The 20003-nt window shown below is 41.1% G+C and overlaps 1 protein-coding gene across 1 annotated transcript in view; it reads left to right on the plus strand.

Annotated features, from left to right (window-relative positions):
- CD28 (CD28 molecule) overlaps positions 1–19506 on the plus strand; it is a 28155-nt gene extending 8649 nt beyond the window's left edge. The window contains exons 2-4 of the mRNA XM_046019390.1: positions 11874–12230; positions 12470–12594; positions 18689–19506. Coding sequence (XP_045875346.1) covers positions 11874–12230; positions 12470–12594; positions 18689–18817 — 611 coding nt within the window. The 3' untranslated portion in view covers positions 18818–19506. The remainder of the gene's footprint in view (positions 1–11873; positions 12231–12469; positions 12595–18688) is intronic.
- The last annotated feature ends 497 nt before the right edge of the window (positions 19507–20003 follow it).

Here is a 20003-nt window from a genome sequence, read left to right on the forward strand (position 1 = left end):
GAGAAAATAAAAAGAACCGCTGAGCAGCAATATCTGAAACTGCTTGGAGAGACCACAAACCAGAGTGTTAGGTCCAAAGATGCTTGGAAATTATGGCAGGACTTGGCTTTTTCTTTTCTTTTTCTCCTCCACCTTCCTATATAATATTAAGCTTCCATATAGTAATTATTTTCAAATTTCCAAGTCATGACATTTGCCTAGAAGATTCTGTATGTGTCAGGGTGGCCCTGCACAGACTCTTTGGAGATGTAAGATTGAGTTATTGTTATACTGTTTATGTAGAAAGCTATGAAGCCCTAGTTACCTACGGTTTGGATTACAGGCAACCTTTTAGGGTAATAAAATTGGATATTTGGGAGGGGTTTGGAAGCTTTTATATAAAGTGCTCTGCCTTCTTGGTCTCTTAGATTATCTTTTAGCATTAGGGACTTAGAGGACAATTGTAGACCTTTGAACTGTAGGGGCTGGGTCACATCATACCCATTTATGTTGCTTTGTGTTTAGGAAGTTTCAATCCTGGAGCGCTTACACCCTGCATTGCTGGGTAGTGTATCTGAGCATTTGGGATGGATGACAGTGCAGGCAATGGCTTTAGGCATGTTTAATATTAACTATCATCTTAATACACATGACATCCTGATGTACATAACTATTTGTAACTTTCTTGAGCTCTAGTCCAACACATCTAACTCCTGGACCTTTCCTTCGGGATGCTTTACCACTCAAACCCAGTGTACCGGAAACTGAACCCAACAGCTTTTCTCCAAACAAACATCCTCTCTTCACTTACCTAATTTTGCCAACAATGCCTCTGCTTTCACCCTTCCCCAGCCCACAAACTCTGTGTCATTTCTGATTCTCGTTCACTGTCAGTGAGTACAACCGGGTACCCACTCCTCATCCGTCCTTTCTATCCCAGCTGCCTCCTCTGCACCTCACACCCTGTGAGCTCACATCAAAGCTATTGCAACAGCCTCCCAATTGGCCTCATCCTCCTCTCCACCCTCTCCAGCAAGTGTGCTCTGCACTACTGTGCTAACCTTCCTGAGGGGGCCTTACCACCCTATTCTCAACTCAGGTGTCTTCAACGTCTCCCGTTGCCTTCCTAGCAAAATCCATGTGCCTTTTCTTGGCATTAAAGTCTCTCTGTGATTGGAAGCCAACATCTTTACCTATTTCCCCTCTATGTAAACGGAATGCTCTGCTGGTCCCCAATAAACCTTTAAACTACATCTATTTCCTTCATCTTAGCCTGTCTAAATTTACCCCTGACTTCATGGCCCAGCTAAAGGCCAGTTTGTCTTCATAAAAGCCTCGAAATCATCTTGACTGGAAACAAGGCCTCTTTTATATGACTGTTAAGATAGGGTCGTGGACCATCATGGCAGTAGAGTGTAGCTAATGGTGTATTTACCTTAGGGTTTCTCCTAGAAGAAAGAGGTTGCATCTTTTACATCTTCCATCTCCCAAGAACCTAGTACATTTGGTTCTATTATTTATTTACTGAATAAATGCATGACTTCATGGGGTGCCTGGGTGGCTCAGTGGGTTAAAGCCTCCGCCTTCGGCTCAGGTCATGATCCCAGGGTCCTGGGATCGAGCCCCACATCCGGCTCTCTGCTCAGAGGGAGACTTGCTTCCTCCTCTCTCTCTCTGCCTGCCTCTCTGCCTACTTGTGATCTCTGTCTGTCAAATAAATAAATAAAATCTTTTTAAAAAAAATCTGTGACTTCATCATGGCAGAAGTCAGAATACCAAAGAACAATTTTCGGACACATTGAAATTTCTTTTCAGAAAGTGCTTATTGATCATTTTGGTAATTTTTCACTCTTCATAATTGATGACTAGATACTCATTTGGGACTTTTTGCTACTGAACTATTTGATCTCTGAGTTACTTTCTGACAGTTGTATGAAGCACAATAGTTATGGAGCTTAGATTGGTGCTGGTTAATGTCAGCTTGCTGAGTAAATGTATTAATTAGGTTATTATTTCTATTTTTATTGCTACCTATCTATAATCTATAATTTGCATCTGTTTGAACTAAGGTCTCTAGATTTTGTATAAAAGTCACCCTTTCGATAAGAATAAATGTGCTTGACAGAACTGAGAGTTGTACACACACAGTCTTGGGCAGGGCTGATCCCATGGTCTCTTTGTCTGAACAAAGTCATTGCATCTGTCATGATGCCACCTCTACATGATTCTCTTTCCTTCTGGTTCTTGTAATCTCACTTTGCCCACGAGCATTTAGACCGAAGAGTGGTCATAACTCTGCTGCCATGAACTACAGTTTCTAGCATTTGCCTTGTGGCCTCCACACCTTTGCCAAGCGTACTTTTAAAAATATACCTTTCTCCTGTTGCCCAATTTTGAGTGTGCCATTTGTTTTCTGCTGGGCTCCTGAATGGGGTAACATATATGTTTATACCACATGCTTTTTCACAGCCCCTTTTGGGCAGAGCTTTCCTTAAATCTTAATCCTTGGGAAAACAGGGAGAGTTTCAAGAGGACAGCCATTAGAAAACTAGATGGAATGACCACAAAGTTATTTTGAAAATGTGATGTTTGTTACTCTCCACCCATTCTCCCGTCCACTTTATCATGAACTTCAGAGAGTCTGGAGCCATTTAGGGTATTCTAGGTCATTCATAGCTTTGTTTTTATCTTCCTAGTAACTCAAAGAAGATGGTGTAAGATTGATGAGTGTTTTTTTACTCCTCCTTCTCACATCTGTATGAGGCTGAGCCACCAGCTAGATTTCCAGAGCCACAGACAGAGGAAAGAGCCACTTTCCTCCCAGAAAGCACAACTGGTCTTACAGGGTTCTGAGCAAACACTGCATTGCCCTGTGAACAAGCCTGGCCCTTATGGAGCCTAAAAAGAAACAAATGGTCAGAGGGCCACGTGTTGAAGGGTATGCTAGGCCTGAACAGGAAATATACTCAGAGGAAAGTTACAGTAACTTCACCAGTTCTGTGGTCAAGAGGGAGGTGCTCTGTGCCAGGGAAACCAGCGTCACCTTCACAGTGTGTTCACAAACATCGTAGGGCAAGATGGTTGAAAATAGAAAGCTTTCATTTGCTCTGGTTCCTGCCTGACATGTTAAATTCTGTTCAGTCAGAATTTTAAAAAAGGAAATGACGTGATTAGGATCTTACGATCTGATGTTTAAGCTGCAAAAGAAACTGATTGTGATGTGCAGAGATGGAACCCAATGAAGTTCTTATGAGGTTCCGAAAGAAAGTCACATTTCTAATTAAAGACCTATCATATCTCCGTTTACCGCTTCCTTAATGTTTCGATGCAAATCTCTGTCTTGAGTGCTGTCTACTCCGCTCTCTGGTTCTGTTTCTCTGTGGTGCTATGATAGAGAAAAGGAAAGATGGCATATCCTAAATTAGACATGATAAATGTATGCAATTCACAAAGGTCCTGAGATTAAGAATTTGTCCAATGAGGTTTAGACTGAAAAGTGACGTTATATACGGACTAATGTTCATGCTCCAAGTGTTTTGTACAAACTTGGGCAAGCTGAAATGGGGGAGCTGAGATGGCATCATTGTTGGTTATAGATCTGAAATAATTTAGAAGAGGTATTTCACGTGATGATATTGTCTGTAGGCCTTATCTGGGATCCATCATAACCTTTAGGAAGTCTCTGAAATCATAAGCAAAATGTTTTGTGCACATGCATTACAAGCCAAGAAAGTTTGGAAACATACTTTTTCTAAATATGACCATGAAATCAAGTGAATCTGTTGAATGCACAAAGTTGGTTTTCTGAATAAAACATTCATGGCTTCAAAAGTTATTCCTAGAAACATAAATAAATAAATAAGTTTAGCTTTTCCATTATTTGTGTGACCTAGCTTAAAAAGTCATTTATTTTATTTTATTTTATTTTGTTTTCAGTTGTCTCTTCTATAAAATAAGGTTTTGGCTTGGATCACCTCAAGAGTTCCTTCCAGCTGAGCACTCCAGCAAAATGTTGGAGAAAATAAAATTTTAACTTAGTTTTGTCCTGATTCCACTCCATCTATTCCCCTATTCAATGGTATTTTCCTCCCTAACTCTCACTTCTAATACCATTCAATTATCTGTCGACTTTGAGAAGATCTAGAATTAATCACTGAAATTGTGTTGAAATTTTGATGCAAACTAACAGAGAAAAAAAACCCCACCAATAGATGAGAAGTCATAAAGCATGAACCAAGTCGTAAAGGTCACTTGTCCTATAAACTTGGGCAACTTGTTTGACCTCTTTAACCTCAGTTTCCCCATCTGTGAAATGCACATAGAGATGACTGTCCTATTTGTTTATTTCACAGGTTAATATGGAGTTCATATGAGATGAAATAGGAAAAAGCACTTTGTAGCCCTGTGAATGTAGGTCACAATTACTAATTTAAGTCAATGTGTTTTCCATATTGTCTTTTAGGCTTCATCTTCTTTTGAAATCCAAGCATTAACTGAATTGGTGAGGAGGGTCCTTTGAGGGGCAGGATTCCTTCTCTGATGTTTGGAACCACACCTGAGAGATGGTTACCCACTCCATCTGTGCAGAGAGTTGATGGGTTATTAATATAGTAATTGACCCATTTACAACAGGCAAAAAGGGAAAGTGTTTTTTTGTTTTGTTTTGTTTTGTTTTTTGTTCTTTTGTTTTTTGTTCTCATGGAAGCACAAGCAACTTCCCATTTTCTAAGTCAGCTGTATCACAAGAGTCACAGATTATCTGTGGGAAATCTTTTAGCTCACATTGCCTTACTTATAAGGAGCAGATAAGTACCTTTTCACCTCCAGTCTTACTCTTCATGTTGCCTGTTGTTAAGGAGGAGTTGTGAGGGAAAGAGGTTTGAGGTTACAGCTTCCTGTCTCCACACCTTTAGCTGATTTAGCTGCTAGGAAAGGCTTTGAAAGCAAAGCACTAAATTCATCATCAAAACAACTTGTCAATTCAGCTAGAGAAATGTCAGCCAAGTGAATCTTTTGATACCAGAAGCAAATACAATTGATGGATTGACAATGTTTTTCTTTTAATGCAGTAGGTTTGACCTAGGTGGATCTTGCTTAAATACTCACAAGAAGGAAAGGAAATGTTACATGGAAAGGCTAGGTCTGCAAAGACCAAAATAACCTGAGAAGGGTGCTCTTCATTCCTAGCACGAAAGGACTCAAATACAAGATAGTATAGGGAAGCTAAATATTTCTCTAATGTCTTCTGAGCCTGGGTATGTTCTTAAATTTTGCAATGTGTTCTTAAATTATTTGATGTCTTGTGGATTCCCTGAAACCCAGAGAACTAAAAACACATTTCAAAGTCAGATATCATTTGATGTTTCTGTTATTGGTAGCTATGATTTATCCATGTTAATACTCTTTCCAGTAGAGTGAGGGGTGCGCATTTTCACAATGCTCCATTTTAAGAAAAAAATAAGAATTATTGTGTCTACTGTAAGTTATAATGATCACATATATTCAGTATCATTTAGAGAAATTGGTTATCTTTTTCTACCACCAAAAGTGAATTTCCTTCATTTAGTGTGTCTTCAAAGCAGAAGTAGATTTTGAAATCCTAGGAGATGGTTTCTTACTTAGGTTTCTCCAGATGATTGACACGAACCAAGGTGGGACATAGGGCTATCAGGATATAAATGATGAAAATAAGAAGTTCTATCAGCCGATTTTTTTTTTTAAAGATTTATTTTTTTGACAGATAGAGATTAGAAGTAGGCAGAGAGGCAGGCAGAGAGAGAGAGAGGAGTAAGCAGGCTCCCAGCCAAGCAGAGAGCCCAATGCGGGGCTCGATCCCAGGACCCTGGGATCATGACCTGAGCGGAAGGCAGAGGCTTTAACCCGCTGAGCCACCCAGGCGCCCCCTATCAGCCGATCTTTAACTTGGGTTGAACCCAAAGCTTAGGGAATCATTGCCCCACACTAGCACATAGTTGGCACACCCCTTCGTGCATAGCACCTAACGTTAAAATTATGTGTTGACATGAAAGGCAGAGAAAAGTAAACATTGACAAATACATTGGATGTCTCTTTTTATCAAATGGCCATGTCATCACTATTTTTCAAGTTCTTTTCCAACAAATTTTAGTACAAGGAGTCACACAAAAAAGGACTTTTCTTTCCCCTTTGGAGTTGTTGGATGTGCCATCCACCAGGAGAATATTGACTATGTAACCCCCAGTCAAGACCCTGAGAACGTGGGTTACTTCTCCCTGAGAGATTGTGTAATTTGCAGTGCTGAGGTAGAATGGGTTCAGAGAAATCCCCTATAACCATGCTCACATTTGAATTTGGAGGCCCCATGATGAGCGGAAGTGAAGTCTTTTTCTAGTTATCCCACTACGTTATGTTTTGTGAAGGAAAGTTTCAGGAGAGAAAGACCACCGCTTCTCCCTTGTGAGAACAGAAAACAGTGAACTAAACTCCAAGGAGTCAATTAGTTTTGAGCTAACTAATATGTTTTCTACAGTGATCTCTTAGCTTGGAAGGATGTCCTTTTCATAGCTCAGATGTCTAACCTTCACCTCAGTTTCTCATAATGAGTGAAGAAAAGATGTAGGTAAAAGAAAAACAGCATTACTTACTGGTTGGTCTGTATGGCCTGAGGAGAATCATTTCTAACTCCTCTCTCACTCACCACATCTAAGCCAATGCTGAGTTCTGTCAGTTTTAACCTGTAAGTATTTCTTGAGCTCATCCACTTCTCTGTAATCATAGTTCAGGCACTTATCACCTCTTACCTAGGTCACTATGATTGGATCCTAACTCGTCTCCGTGTTTTTACACTTGTGCCTTTCAAATTTGCCTTCCACATTTTTACTAAAGTGGTATAGCAAATGCAATCACCTTTCTGCTTAAGATACGTCAATAGGTCCCCATCACCAGCAAGGGAGCCCAAGCTGTGAACCATGCTTGTTTTGCCAATCTTTTCTTTCACAAGTCATGGTCCAGCAAAATGGAGGCAGCTCTAATTCCCTACGTCTGCCTTACTCTTCCTCACCTCCTTATCTCCTCTGCATAGACTCCTCTTTTTCTCTCTTTGTCTTGTATTCCCTGCAGTACACGACCTCACACCCTATTCTCCAGCACACACACTCCTACCTCACTTCACCCCGACACAAAGGCTCATCTTGCAAGGCTTTTATTTAATAAACCTGTTGAATAAATGCATGCATACTTCCACATCAGGTCAGCAGTCACCTTGAGAAATCCTTACCTGATTTTCTAGTAACCCACAGAAATGCCCTGCAGATCACTGTGCCACTATCTTAAAAGTAGCTGTTATGAATCTTTCTTTCCCACCAGACCGTAGCTGCCGAAGGATAGAAACTGAGCCCTGTTCTCTTTGGGAAATAGACGTTTTCTTCTGTGTGCCTCTTGGGAGGGTGTCACATTCTGAGTGACACAGGACATGTTAAGCAAACTACTGGAGTATAGATGCTAGAGCTTCCTTCTTCCCTCTCCCTTCCCTCTCTCCACCTCACTGTGGGTGCTGGGAACGGGAACCCAGACTGGGTCCAGGGTTTCTCTCCAGCTTTCCTGCTTATGCTCCCTTTTGTTACCCTAGCAAAGAACTCCTATGCTCATTTTTTCCCCTTATGTCATCTCTCAGAGGCAGAGTAGGAAGAATTTGATTTGCCCCTTGACACAGAATCCAAATAATTAGGGACAGTTACAATCCCTGGAGGTCTCAGGAAGCAGAAATACCAGCACCTAATCCGGACTCCCTGAAAAGCAGGCATTTCTTGCTGGATTTGGCTCTTTTAATCAGAACTGGCCCAGTGATTCTAAGTAAATAAAAATAAAACCAAGCAAAATGAAACACAACAAAACAAGTTGAATTTCCCTATTTTTTTAAAGATTTTATTCATTTATTTGACAGACAGTGATCACACGCAGGCAGAGAGGCAAGTAGAGAGAGGAAGGGAAGCAGGCTCCCCACTGAGCAGAGAGCCCTGTGCGCATGACCTGAGCCAAAGACAGAGGCTTTAACCCACTGAGCCACCCAGGCGTCCCATGAATTTCCCTATCTTGATGGGTTGAAATTTTGGTTCCTTACATGTGCTTTTCAGTGCTTTAAGGGGGTTTTGAGTGAATAATAAATGAAGCTACTGTTGTTGTGGAGACACAAATTTTGAATAGGGATTTAATGAGATGGTAATCAGACCTTGCTGCTGATAACAATGACACAGTCAGATTACCACCTTTCACTTATTATTTAATGAGATCTTATCGTTCACACAGTAGTATATAAAGAAACACAACAGGTTGTCCTTGCTCAATGAAGACCCAGAAACTGGAAGTCTAGAGGAAATAAATACACAGAAAACTTGAAGCATATGAAGCAAGAGGTGTTCCACATGTAGAACCTGACCAAATGGCAAATGAGTGATACAGATAGTAATCATTTGAGACCTAAGAAGGGAGAGACACGCTAGGCCATGAGCTTAGTTAGAGTATGGAAGGAGGAATGCTCACACAGCCTGTTGCTGGGATGTTAAATAGTCTGGCTGATTGGGAAGATCGGGTTTGAGGAGATGAGACTGGAAAAACCTGTGGAGGCCTGGGAATTGAGGATAAGAAATGAATTTTCAATTGTTAAGTCACTGGTTCTCAAACTTGACTGCAAATTAGAATCTCCTGAGAAACTGAAAATACTGACGTCTGGGTTCTATACACAGAGATTCTGCTTCAATTGATCTGGGAATCAAGGGTTTTTAAACTGCAGCTGATTCTAATATGTTGTCACCTTCAGAAATCTGTTACAGGACTGTGATTCTCAACCCTCACTAAATATTAGAACCAAAGGGGGAAATCTTTATGATAATACTAAAGATGACCCACAGAATGGGAAAAAATATTTGCAAATCTCATAAGATTTATCTATGATAAGGAACTTGCATCAAAAATATGTAAAGAACTCTGATAATTCAACAATAAAAAGGCAGTCCGGTTAAGTGGGCAAATGATCTGAATAAACATTTCTCTAAAAATGAGAGACAAATGGAGCACCTGGGTGACTCATTTGGTTAAGTGTCTGCCTTGGCTCAGGTCATGATCCCAGGGTCCCGGGATCGAGCCCGGGATTGGGCTCTCTGCTTGTGTGCTCGCTCTCTCTCTCTCTCTGTCAAATAAAGTCTTTTAAAAAGAATGATAGACAAATGCTTAAAAAGCACGTAAAAAATGCTCCACATCATCAGTCATTTGAGAAATGCATATCAAACCACAATAAGATACTGTTTCATATCCACCAGAATGGCTATGGTAAAGAAAATGAGCAATACCAAGTGTTGGGAAGGAGGTGGAGAAATCAGAATCCTCAGACACTTTCAGTAGAAATGTAAAATGTGTACCTGGGTGGCTCAGTGGGTTAAGCCTCTGCCTTCGGCTCAGGTCATGATCTCAGTGTCCTGGGATCGAGCCCTGCATTGGGCTCTCTGCTCGGCAGGGAGCCTGCTTCCTCCTCTCTCTCTGCCTGACTCTATGCCTACTTGTGATCTCTCTCTGTCAAATAAATAAATACAATCTTAAAAAAAAAAAAGAAAGAAATGTAAAATAGTGCAGTTGCTTTGGAAAAGTTTGTAAGCTCCTCAAAAAGCTAAACAGAATTACTGTATAACCTAGCAGTTCCACTCCCGGTATACACCCAAGAGACCTGAAAGCATACGTCCATACAAAAATGTATGTACATCAATGTTTGTAGCAGCATTATTCATAATAGCAAAAAAGCGAAAGCAAATGATGAATGGAAAAACAAAACGTGGTATATATATACACAAGAGAATATTATTTGGTCATGAAAATAAATGAAGTTCTGATACATTTTGCAACAGAGATGAACCTTGCAAACATGATGCTAAGAAGTCCGACAAAAAAGGCCATATAGTGGATGAGCCCATTTATAGGAAATGCCCAGAATAAGCAAATCCAGAAAATAGTTCAGTGGCTGTCAGGGGCTAGAGGGAAGGAGGAATGAGGAGTGGTTGTTGACGGGTATGGGGATTTCTGTTTGGGGGCAATAAAAATACAATATTCTGGAATCAGATAGCGGCCATCCATTTACAATTTGTGAGTATAATTAAAAAAAAAAACCAACTGCCAGAGGGAAGGGAGGTGGGGGATGGGCAAAATGGGTGAAAGGGAGTGGAAGATATGACTTCCACTTGTGGAATGAGTAAGACTTGGGAATGAATGGTACGGCATAGGGAACACAGTCATTGGTATTGTAAACACTGATGCATGGTGATAGATGGTAGCTATGCAGTGGTGAGTGTAGCATGACTATAGAGTTGTTGAATCTCTGTGTGGTATCCCCGAAACCAGTATGACGCTGTGTGTCAACTATACTCGAATAAAACAAAATAAAACCCAACCACTGAATTGTGTATTTTAAAAGGGTGAACTTAAAAAAAAAGAGAGTGGCTTTATGGTACATGAATTATATCTCGTAAGTTGTGTGAAAAAAATGAGAAGAAAGAATACAAATCCCTTCTTGTGTCCAGCATAGAGTAATTAAATCAGGATTTTTGGAAATGGGAACTGGATATAAGGTGTGGTTTTTTTTTTTTTAAGTTTTTGATGTACAGCCAGAATGGAGAACAATGCAGGTGATGGAAAGCTGCTAGTAATTTAGTTCTATGCATTTTCCTTTCTCCTAAAGCAAAAATAAAACACCTGAGCACTTGAATGCAAATCCAGGGCAAATTGTAGGTTTTATTTTAATAGATTTTTATTTTATTTGGGTCTTCAGTATGGGTGTATGGGGTGTGGCTTCAAAAAAACCTTTTTTTAAAGAATGCAAATACATAGATAATTATTAGCATAACCCAAAGTAACAGCAATTTTTTTGGTATTAAATTTTGAATCAGAGACGCAAAGCCATTCATTATTTTTGAGAAATTCATTATTTAAGAGTGACGGAAAATTTAGGGAAATTTGCAAAGTTGATTCTTAGTGGTTAAGAATGGTGGTTCTAAGTGGTCCATTTCTCAGGTGGTGGTTGTTGGGTTTTTAGTCACAGCTTTGCTCACCATCTATTCAGCGATTTTAGAGAGGCCATGGGGGATACAGTGGGAGATAAGATGGAATCCATGTGTTCTCTTCCTCGTGTAGGTTTATAATACCTAGCTTCAGGTTCTTTGCTTTAAAAGTGAAGAGATTGAACTAGATGGTCTCCAGATTCTTTGATCATTTATCGGAATAGCATTGAGGTAGAAAAATGGAGTAAAGGGGGAGCTCTTGTACACCTCTTCCATCTCCTGTGATTTAAGAGAACAAATATGGGAAGTTCTTGAGAAGGCTCCTCTCAGAATTTGCTACAGAAGGTAAGTTAAGCTTTTTGGGTTATGTCTTCTCTTACTTTTTATCCTACTCTTGGAATGGCCAATAAACAAAGTCCAAACGTTTCAAAACATTTTAGTTCACAAAAGCCTGTATCACAACTTAAAGCCAAATCTATTTGTGTATTCATGTCAGGTGTTCCAAAGCCTTTCCAAGGATCCCACTCAATCAGGAAGATAACAATTAAGCATGATTAACATCTTTGGAATCTTAGTACAGATTCAAAAATTCCAAATGTGTAGCTGTGGTGCTCAGTGCCAACAGAAGGCCACATTCTGCCCTCCAAGTGAAAACACACTGCATTGTCCCAGTCAAAGGAGGATGCAGATAATATCAAAGTGCAAACTTTTAAACTCTCACTATAATTTTCTTCCAAAGAACTCCTGCATCTTCATCCACCAAGAGAAAGCCTTTGCTGGAGATCCGGTTATTTTGTTAATTAATATGTCTTGATTTCAGGGGGAAAAAAAAGTCCTCATGCTCTTATTCTAAGCAAATGATTTTTCCTTCTTCAGAAAACAAGATTTTGGTGAAGCAGTTGCCCATGATTGTGGTGTACAACAATGAGGTCAACCTGAGCTGCAAGTATACCCACAACCTCTTCTCAAAGGAGTTCCGGGCATCCCTTTATAAGGGAGTAGACAGTGCCGTGGAAGTCTGTGTTGTGAATGGAAATTACTCCCATCAGCCTCAGTTCTACTCAAGCACAGGATTCGACTGTGATGGGAAATTGGGCAATGAAACAGTGACATTCTACCTTCGGAAGTTGTTTGTTAACCAAACAGATATTTACTTCTGCAAAATCGAGGTCATGTATCCACCTCCTTACATAGACAATGAGAAGAGCAATGGGACCATTATCCACGTGAAAGGTAACACATAACTCTACCAGGGCACCGCTCTAAAGTCATAGTTTTCAGTGGCAGTCTTGAAAACTAGGTCATGATCAATGGTGGGGTTGGATAAATCTACAGAGAGGAAGTCTACACATTATAAACTGGTGATAGTTTGCATATTTTTATACCTTTCCCATTCTTCTATAAAGTTCAGAAGGAAGGAAATGCACTCAAGTGCCACTCCCATGTTTAACCCATTCTGTTCTGTTTTTCAGAGAAACACCTTTGTCCAGTGCAGCCGTCTCCTCAATCTTCTAAGCCATTTTGGACACTGGTGGTGGTTTGTGCAGTCCTAGTTTTCTATAGCTTGCTAGTAACAGTGGCTCTTTGCGCTTGCTGGGTAAGAGAAGCAACACTATTTTGTGTAACTTTTCCATGCATGTGTAATCTGAACACATTCAAGAAATTTGCCCATGTGGTTCATTTTCTGTTTAATACATGATTGTTAGTATTATTGCTGTTATTTCCCTTCTAGGTGTGGGTAGGTTCTCTTCGAACCTGTTTAGCTTTATTTGAGATGAAAATCTAATGTGAATTCTATTTTCCAGAAGGTGGTAATAGGTGGCCATGCAAAAAAAGAAGCTGAAAAGTGGGGATCGAGTCTTAGGGCCAGTTACTCCCCCCCCCGCCATTTTGCAACATCATGATGATATATAAAATAGTTTTGATATACATATATGTATAAAAATCTAACAATTTGGGAATCGAGGCACTGAAACCAATGCACAATTTTTGTTCAGGGTCCAAAATTGTGAGAAATTTGGTTACTGAAATTATGCATTCAAACCTAGCAAAGAAACTAGGTCTGTTTATCTGAGTCATATTTTTATCTCCTCTGAAGCAGTTGAATTTCGTGAGGCCAAGTATGGTTGCTGTCATTATGAAACCATAACGGGAGTTAGACTTTTCTGAGTTCTCAGCACTGAATAAAAGTTTACCAATTTGTGCAAATGTTCATGCAATGAGCTTGGTGTATTTTTCTTTACCTCCTTCAAAGTTGAAGATTTGAACACATCTTGATGACCATATCCACTGTTAAGATGGGACTCCCTTACCGACGGTCTTTCCCTTACTCAGAAACCTCCCTTTCTCATGTACACGGTGTGGGACAGAATGTCTCTTGCATTGGTTTCACGTTGTCTTTGAGTTTTTTTCCTATGTTAGATGCATGTGTGAGTCATTTCTTCAATAAGAAATATATGTTCCTCAAGGATAAAGGACCATTTCTCTTGATATACACCATCCATGTGGTATTCAGGATTTTTAATGATTAATGAGTGCTTATCAGATTTATGCATTAATAACCTTCCTAAAGACCAAACTAAGGACTTAAATGAACATATCTTTAAGGGATATTCTACATATCTAACTAACCCATAGATGGGTCAGTGATTTCTGGAACCCACACCTGGTGAAACCATTCTATTTACTAAAGACTTGGTGCTGGGGGGGCAGGGCAGGGGATGGACAGAGGTGAGGTGATTGGGTTCACAATTGTGTAAATGACGGATATAGCCTGAGATTTTTTTTTAAGATTTATTTATTTGAGAGAGAAAGAGCTTGAGTGTGAGAGTGGGGGGAGGGGCAGAGGGTGAGAATCCTCAAGCAGACTCCCTGCTGAGCACCGGATATGGGGCTTGGTCTCATGACCCATGAGATCATGACCTGAACTGAAACCAAGAGTCCAATGCTTAACCAACTGAGGCACTCTGGTGTCCTACCTGAGATTCCTTTATTTTTAATTAATTAATTATTTATTTATTATTATTATTTTTATGTTAGGCACCATACTGTATGTCACTAGTTTTTGATGTAGTGTTCCAAGATTCATTGTCTACGTATAACACCCAGTGCTCCATGCAATGGAGCCATCACCGGGCCAACTCATCCCCCAACCCCCTTACCCTCTAAAACCCTCAGTTTGTTTCTCAGAGTCCATAATCTCTCGTGGTTTGTCTTCTCCTCTGATTTTCCCCCTTCTTTTTCCCCTTTTTTCTCCTAATGTCCTCCATGCTGTTCCTTTTAAACTCTGTTGGCCTATTTCCAAAGTCTGCCTCTGGATCAATCCCCACATGCTGCTAACATTTTGGAAAACTCTAGGGGCAGAGATGGACATTGGTTAGGCTGCCTGTTTGCCTAATCTGTCTCTTCTGCAGAGTAGGGAACAAAGTGGCTGTTGATTCCTAGAAATCTCTTATACTAGATAGCAACTTGATATTTACCCGTCTTGCTTCCTCCAAGTTGCCCCACCCTGAGAGCCTTTTATGTAGAGAAATATTGCTTAAATTCTTTCTCTGATGTCAGTTCAGTCCCTCATCTTTCTTGATCTTGGGGTCTTCATACAAGTTATGTTCCCACTTTGAACCTCTGTGGTGTTTGCCAATGATTTTAGAGGTTAGAATCTTAGTCCCTATTTTTATCTCTTGGGAATTTCAACTTCTTAATCTAGAATATAGGTGAAGTGGCTTTATGGGTACACTTCCAGGACAGGTACTTCCTTGTTTATGCTGACCTAGGTCAGTGTCATTTACCAGCTTCCCAGGAAATCGTTTTGAGATTTACTTTAACTTCCGGTGGCCGGAAGGGTAGTGCTCATCATTTAAAATTTATTGTAAACACACATTAGAATATCAGTTACTATAATCGGGCACTAATTGGCTCAGTGACTGGAATCACGCAGAGGAACAAAAGCCTTCTCATTTTCAGTGAATTTAAACAGTTCACTTTCAACTTGGAAACATCATAGATGCTGCAGGTTTTTCTTTGGTAGCACTATTTGCTTTGTCTTGATAAAACTTAACTTTGGTTTTATTCTGTTTCGTAAGTTCCCTGTGAATTAGGAAGAGCCAGTGCTTGGCATGATCTTATCTTCTGCGGCCTCTTATAGTCGATTAGGTTGTCCAATAAGAACCTTATATTTGGGGCGCCTGGGTGGCTCAGTGGGATAAAACCTCTGCCTTTGACTCAGGTCATGATCCCAGGGTCCTGGGATCGAGCCCCACATCAGGCTTTCTGCTCCGCAGGGAGTCTGCTTCCTCCTCTCTCTCTGCCTGCCTCTCTGCCTAGTTGTGATTTCTCTCTGTCAAATAAATAAAATATTAAAAAAAAGAGAACCCTTTATTTGCCTAGGTCTTTGTACTATCTGACCAAAAGGGTGTGAAATAAATATGTATCTTTATTTTATAAGATAACATCACATTTCTTCCCCCACCCCCCGCCCCAGCTCATCTTTTCTTGCTGCTGTTACTGTTTAAGCAACCCGCAGCTTGTTGAGCAAGGCATCCTGGCCATTAGGGATCTGAGAGGTTAGCCATTTCCTGGGTCCTATCCTGGGAGCCTATTTTTGGCCGATCAGCACTATGTCTTGGTGTGAGGTGCTGTTCTCCGGAACTTCCTGAGGGCTTGCGATGTGCTACCGTAGGCAGTTGTAGGCTGAGCGGGTTTCTGGGAGCAGCTGCACATTCTATCCCAGCTCTTGACCTGTTGCTGACATTTGAATAAATGAAGTGCTCCCCTCCCCCAGCCGGTGCGGAACAGCACCTGCTACTGTCCCTCAATGCTCCACTCACGCAGCTGAGCTGGGAAACCTGTCCTCTTTCTTAGTCTAAAGGAACCTTTTTGAAAACATGGTCTTCTCCACGATCAGTCACAATGTGGGGAATGTGGGCAGTGCGTGGATAGGTGGTATCTTCCTTTAAACCCAGGGTACTCTTGAAGACTCTGTCTGTACGTGAATTGTGTCTTGCCGCTGCTTCCAGGAAACAGGTGGGTCAGGGTGGTAAGGGCAAGGTGGTGCGAGGGCAAGGGAGGAATGGTCCTGAAATCACACATCTTTAGTGGACTTAATAGAATGGTGAAGAGGCAGAATAGAGGACCCCGTCACACAGACTCACAAGGCGAGTACTCTCCACACACATAGGCAGGCGCACATGGACACTGTGGGTTCCGGATCATGTTCCCTCCCAGCCATGCGTGTGTCATTTCCATCCCACTGTTGTGTTTACAGCTTAGTGGACGAAATTTACTATCTGAACCTACTATCTGAGGGGAAGCATGGGAACGGATTGATCTTTCAGAGTCTTTGTGCAACCCAGAGAACCTCACTCAGACTTATGACATCTTCCTTATTGGGGCTTCTCTACCAGCTACAGTTGTGTTTGAGTGTTTGGAGGCAAGAACTGCCATTTGGTGTTCTGGCAAGGGAAATCAGAGCAGGAGTAAGTACTCAAGTGCTTTCCAGGGTATTAGCAGCAGCCTTCCACATTTATCCAGAGGCAGAGGTTTCCTTGCCCTTATCCTGCCCTGCCATAACCCTGTGCCTGAGAAAACGTGGTCCTTATCTATGGAAAGGATGTAAAGCCACGATGTTTGAAGATCAACTTCCCTCACCCACTTTGTTTCCATGGCTACCTCTCTTGAACGAATCTCCGAATTATGTCTGTTGAACACTATCCTCTTCTTTGTTTCAGCTGGATAACTCATCCATCATTTATATCCTAAATGACCAAAGCTGAATTTGTAACCTTCTCTTACAAATCTACTTCTCCTTTTGTCCTGCCTTATATCCATGGATGGAACAGCCTCCTTCCAGTTTCCCAAGCTCAAATCATTGGTCATCTCTGAGGATGAGCAAAAAGGAAAGGCCAAGCAATCTGACAATATTCATTCTAAATTTGGTCCCATGTTTTGTATCATTTTGCTTCCTTTTCATCCCATTCCTTTTCATGATCAGACTCCTTAGATCAGGATTTCTCAGTCTTGGCACTATTGACATTTTGGGCTGAGTAATTCTTTGGTGTCAGGGGCTTGCCTGTGCACCATAGTGTGTTTAGTAGCATTTCTGGCCTCTAGCCACTAGATGCCATAGCATTCTTTCCAGTGGTGACAAACCCCAAATACCTTCAGACATTGTCAAATGTCCTCTGGGACAAGGGATAGGGAGCTGGCAGTGACAAGGATGAGGCTTAGGAAGTCTTGGGCAATTGTATATGCAGAAGTGTCACTCACTGAGATAGAAACCCTAGCAGAGGACCAGACTTCAGGGGCGGATCTCAGTTTCCTTTTGGACAGGTTTTGTTTGAAGTGTCTTTGAGGTCCCATCCAGAGATATAAATTTGGGTGAATAGGTGGTAATTGAAGCTGCCAATGGGGATGAGTTTGCCTAGAGAGAGAGGATGGAGTGCGTAAAGGAGAAGGCCTGTGAGGAACTTTAACACGGAATGGCTGCATAGAGAAGGATGAGCTTGCAAAGGAGGCAAGGAAGGAGTAGCCAGACTGGTAGGATGAAAACCATCATGGTGCCATCTTATGGAAGGCAAAGTGGAAGAGTGTCTCAAAAGAGCGAGAGTAATCATTAGTAGAGAATGCTACCAAGAAGTCAAAAGATGAAGACTGAAAAAGATGAGGACATGTTAGTTGGGTTTAGTAATGTGGAGGTCAGGGTTTTTCCAGCTTGCTCATGCTCCTTTGACAAGCCTCAGGGAGGAGCATGGAAATAAGACCAGGGCAGAAGTCACTTGCTCACTTGCTTGTTCAAGTGTTCATGTCATTCACGTGCCATGTATCTACGCATCAGGCCTAGGTGCCTAGAAACAGAAAATTTTTTTCATAATAGGGAGTTCTGAATTCGGAAACCCAGGTTGCTATTTTTAGAATTTTTACGGGTCTTTTAACAAACGTGTAAATTTTACCATCATATTGGTTCAGAAAAGATGCTCCTAACCTCCAGTAAAAACTATGCTAAGATTCGTAGTGCATGTAACTCTTGCTCTGGGTTTAGTATTGCCCCTACTTCCCTCACCCCTGATAGAAATTCATCGAGAAGGAGGTGAATCTGAGGAACAGAGATAAGTGACACTATTATCTTTATGGAAATGTACATACACACAAGAGAATAGGAATGTAACTTGTTGTCTTGAACTATACCTCTCCACTAATTTGGACTCCAGGGCTATGAATTTATGATTATTTCAGACTCTAGAGGGGTGAAGTTTCTCTCGGATTAATGATGCAAAAACGGCTTGTTAAGCAAATGACAGATGTAAGAAGAATGCAGTGGGGATGCTTAACCTTTTCCAAAGAGGAAGGGCCTTCAAGAGTATTTACATATCAACAGTGGATATATTAATTAGATGTGCTTTTGGAATTTAGATCAAATGACTGCATTGAGGGTAACATGGGTACCTTCAACCCAAATACCTTCTTTGATTCAGATTTTGCATGTTAATTTCAAAGAGTCCAAAGAAGTTAGGTTTGATTAGGCACTATCCTGGTCCAAGGCACTCAGTGGATTCAGGTGTATTCAGCTTCATTTGTCAGTCCATGTTCTGAGTAGTTGCCACCCCCCCGCCCCCCGCCCCAGTCTTAGAGCTACTCCCACTACATCTCCTCCTGTTCCCTGGCCCCCTTCACAGAGACACTTCTCTTTTCTGCAGATGAAGAGTAGGAGGAGCAGGATCCTTCAAAGTGACTACATGAACATGACCCCTCGGAGACCGGGGCCCACCCGGAGACACTACCAACCCTATGCACCAGCACGCGACTTTGCAGCATACCGTTCCTGACATGGACGCCTATCCAGATGCAAGCCGGCTGGCAGCTCTTCACCTGCTCAACACAACTGCTCTGGATAGGAAAAACCTGCCTCGTCTTCAGCCGGCCACAGGCTCCTTCTACAGGCTCTTCTTAGGCCACTGATGCCAATTTTTCTTGAACGACTAGACCAAATAACATTATTTTGAGACTCCGAAATGAAGTTAAAGAATATTATTGTGGCAGGCTCTATCTTGTAGTGCCATGACCCAAATTCCAACTTACCACGTATTTATTGACTTAAGAGGTTATAGTGGAAAACAAAAAAAATCCGTGGATTCTGTCAACCTTGAAATCTGCTTTCCATTTCACTCCTTTCTCACTCATCATTTCATTGTGGTCAAGTGAAATGCGATATGGAAGGACGTTTTAGATGGAGAAGAAAGGATAGAGAAACATTCCTTTTGGTTAAATGGGGGTTTAGGGTGGGGATAGTTTAGAGTGGGGGAGAGGGGACGGAGACTTATGCATTTCAAAAACCATTAAAACACTGTCTCTCATTCCTGAAATGAACCACTTAGTTCCTATTTAATACTGTTGTAGTTTAGAAAGATATAGACATTATTTTTTTTAATTTTTAAATTTTTTTATAAACATGTAATATATTATTAGCCTCAGGGTACAGGTCTGTGAATCGCCAGGTTTACACACTTCACAGCATTCATCATAGCACATACCCTCCCCAATGTCCATAACCCCACCACCCTCTCCCTACACCCCTCCCCCTGGCCCCCCTCAGTTTGTTTTGTGACATTAAGAGTCTCTTTTGGTTTGTATAGACATTATTTTTTTGATGAACTCTGGTCATATTTAGTCATCTTGACCAATGGAATTCATTCGAAGCAAGTTAAGGCAAACAGTCTTGCTCTCCTTTACTCCCTGTGATGGGAATGCCATGTAGTATTCACAATATGATTTGAAAAGCATAAAATAGTCTTCCCCCTTACCGAGGAAGAATGTGTCAGGAAATGAAGCCACTTGATGTCAAAATCATTTAAATACTCTGAAGAAGGGTTACTTCTTCAGAAGACCATTCCTGTCAAATCATATAGGGGGCTTTTCTGTTCCCTATATTTCAGGTTTGTCTGGCTGATCTTTTTGTCATCTGTGTGGAAATCTGAAGTGGGAGACTGAAAGGACATCCAGAGCAGTGATGGT

This window comes from Meles meles, chromosome 9 (genome assembly GCF_922984935.1).
Source record: "Meles meles chromosome 9, mMelMel3.1 paternal haplotype, whole genome shotgun sequence".
Classification (NCBI taxonomy): Eukaryota; Metazoa; Chordata; class Mammalia; order Carnivora; family Mustelidae; genus Meles; species Meles meles.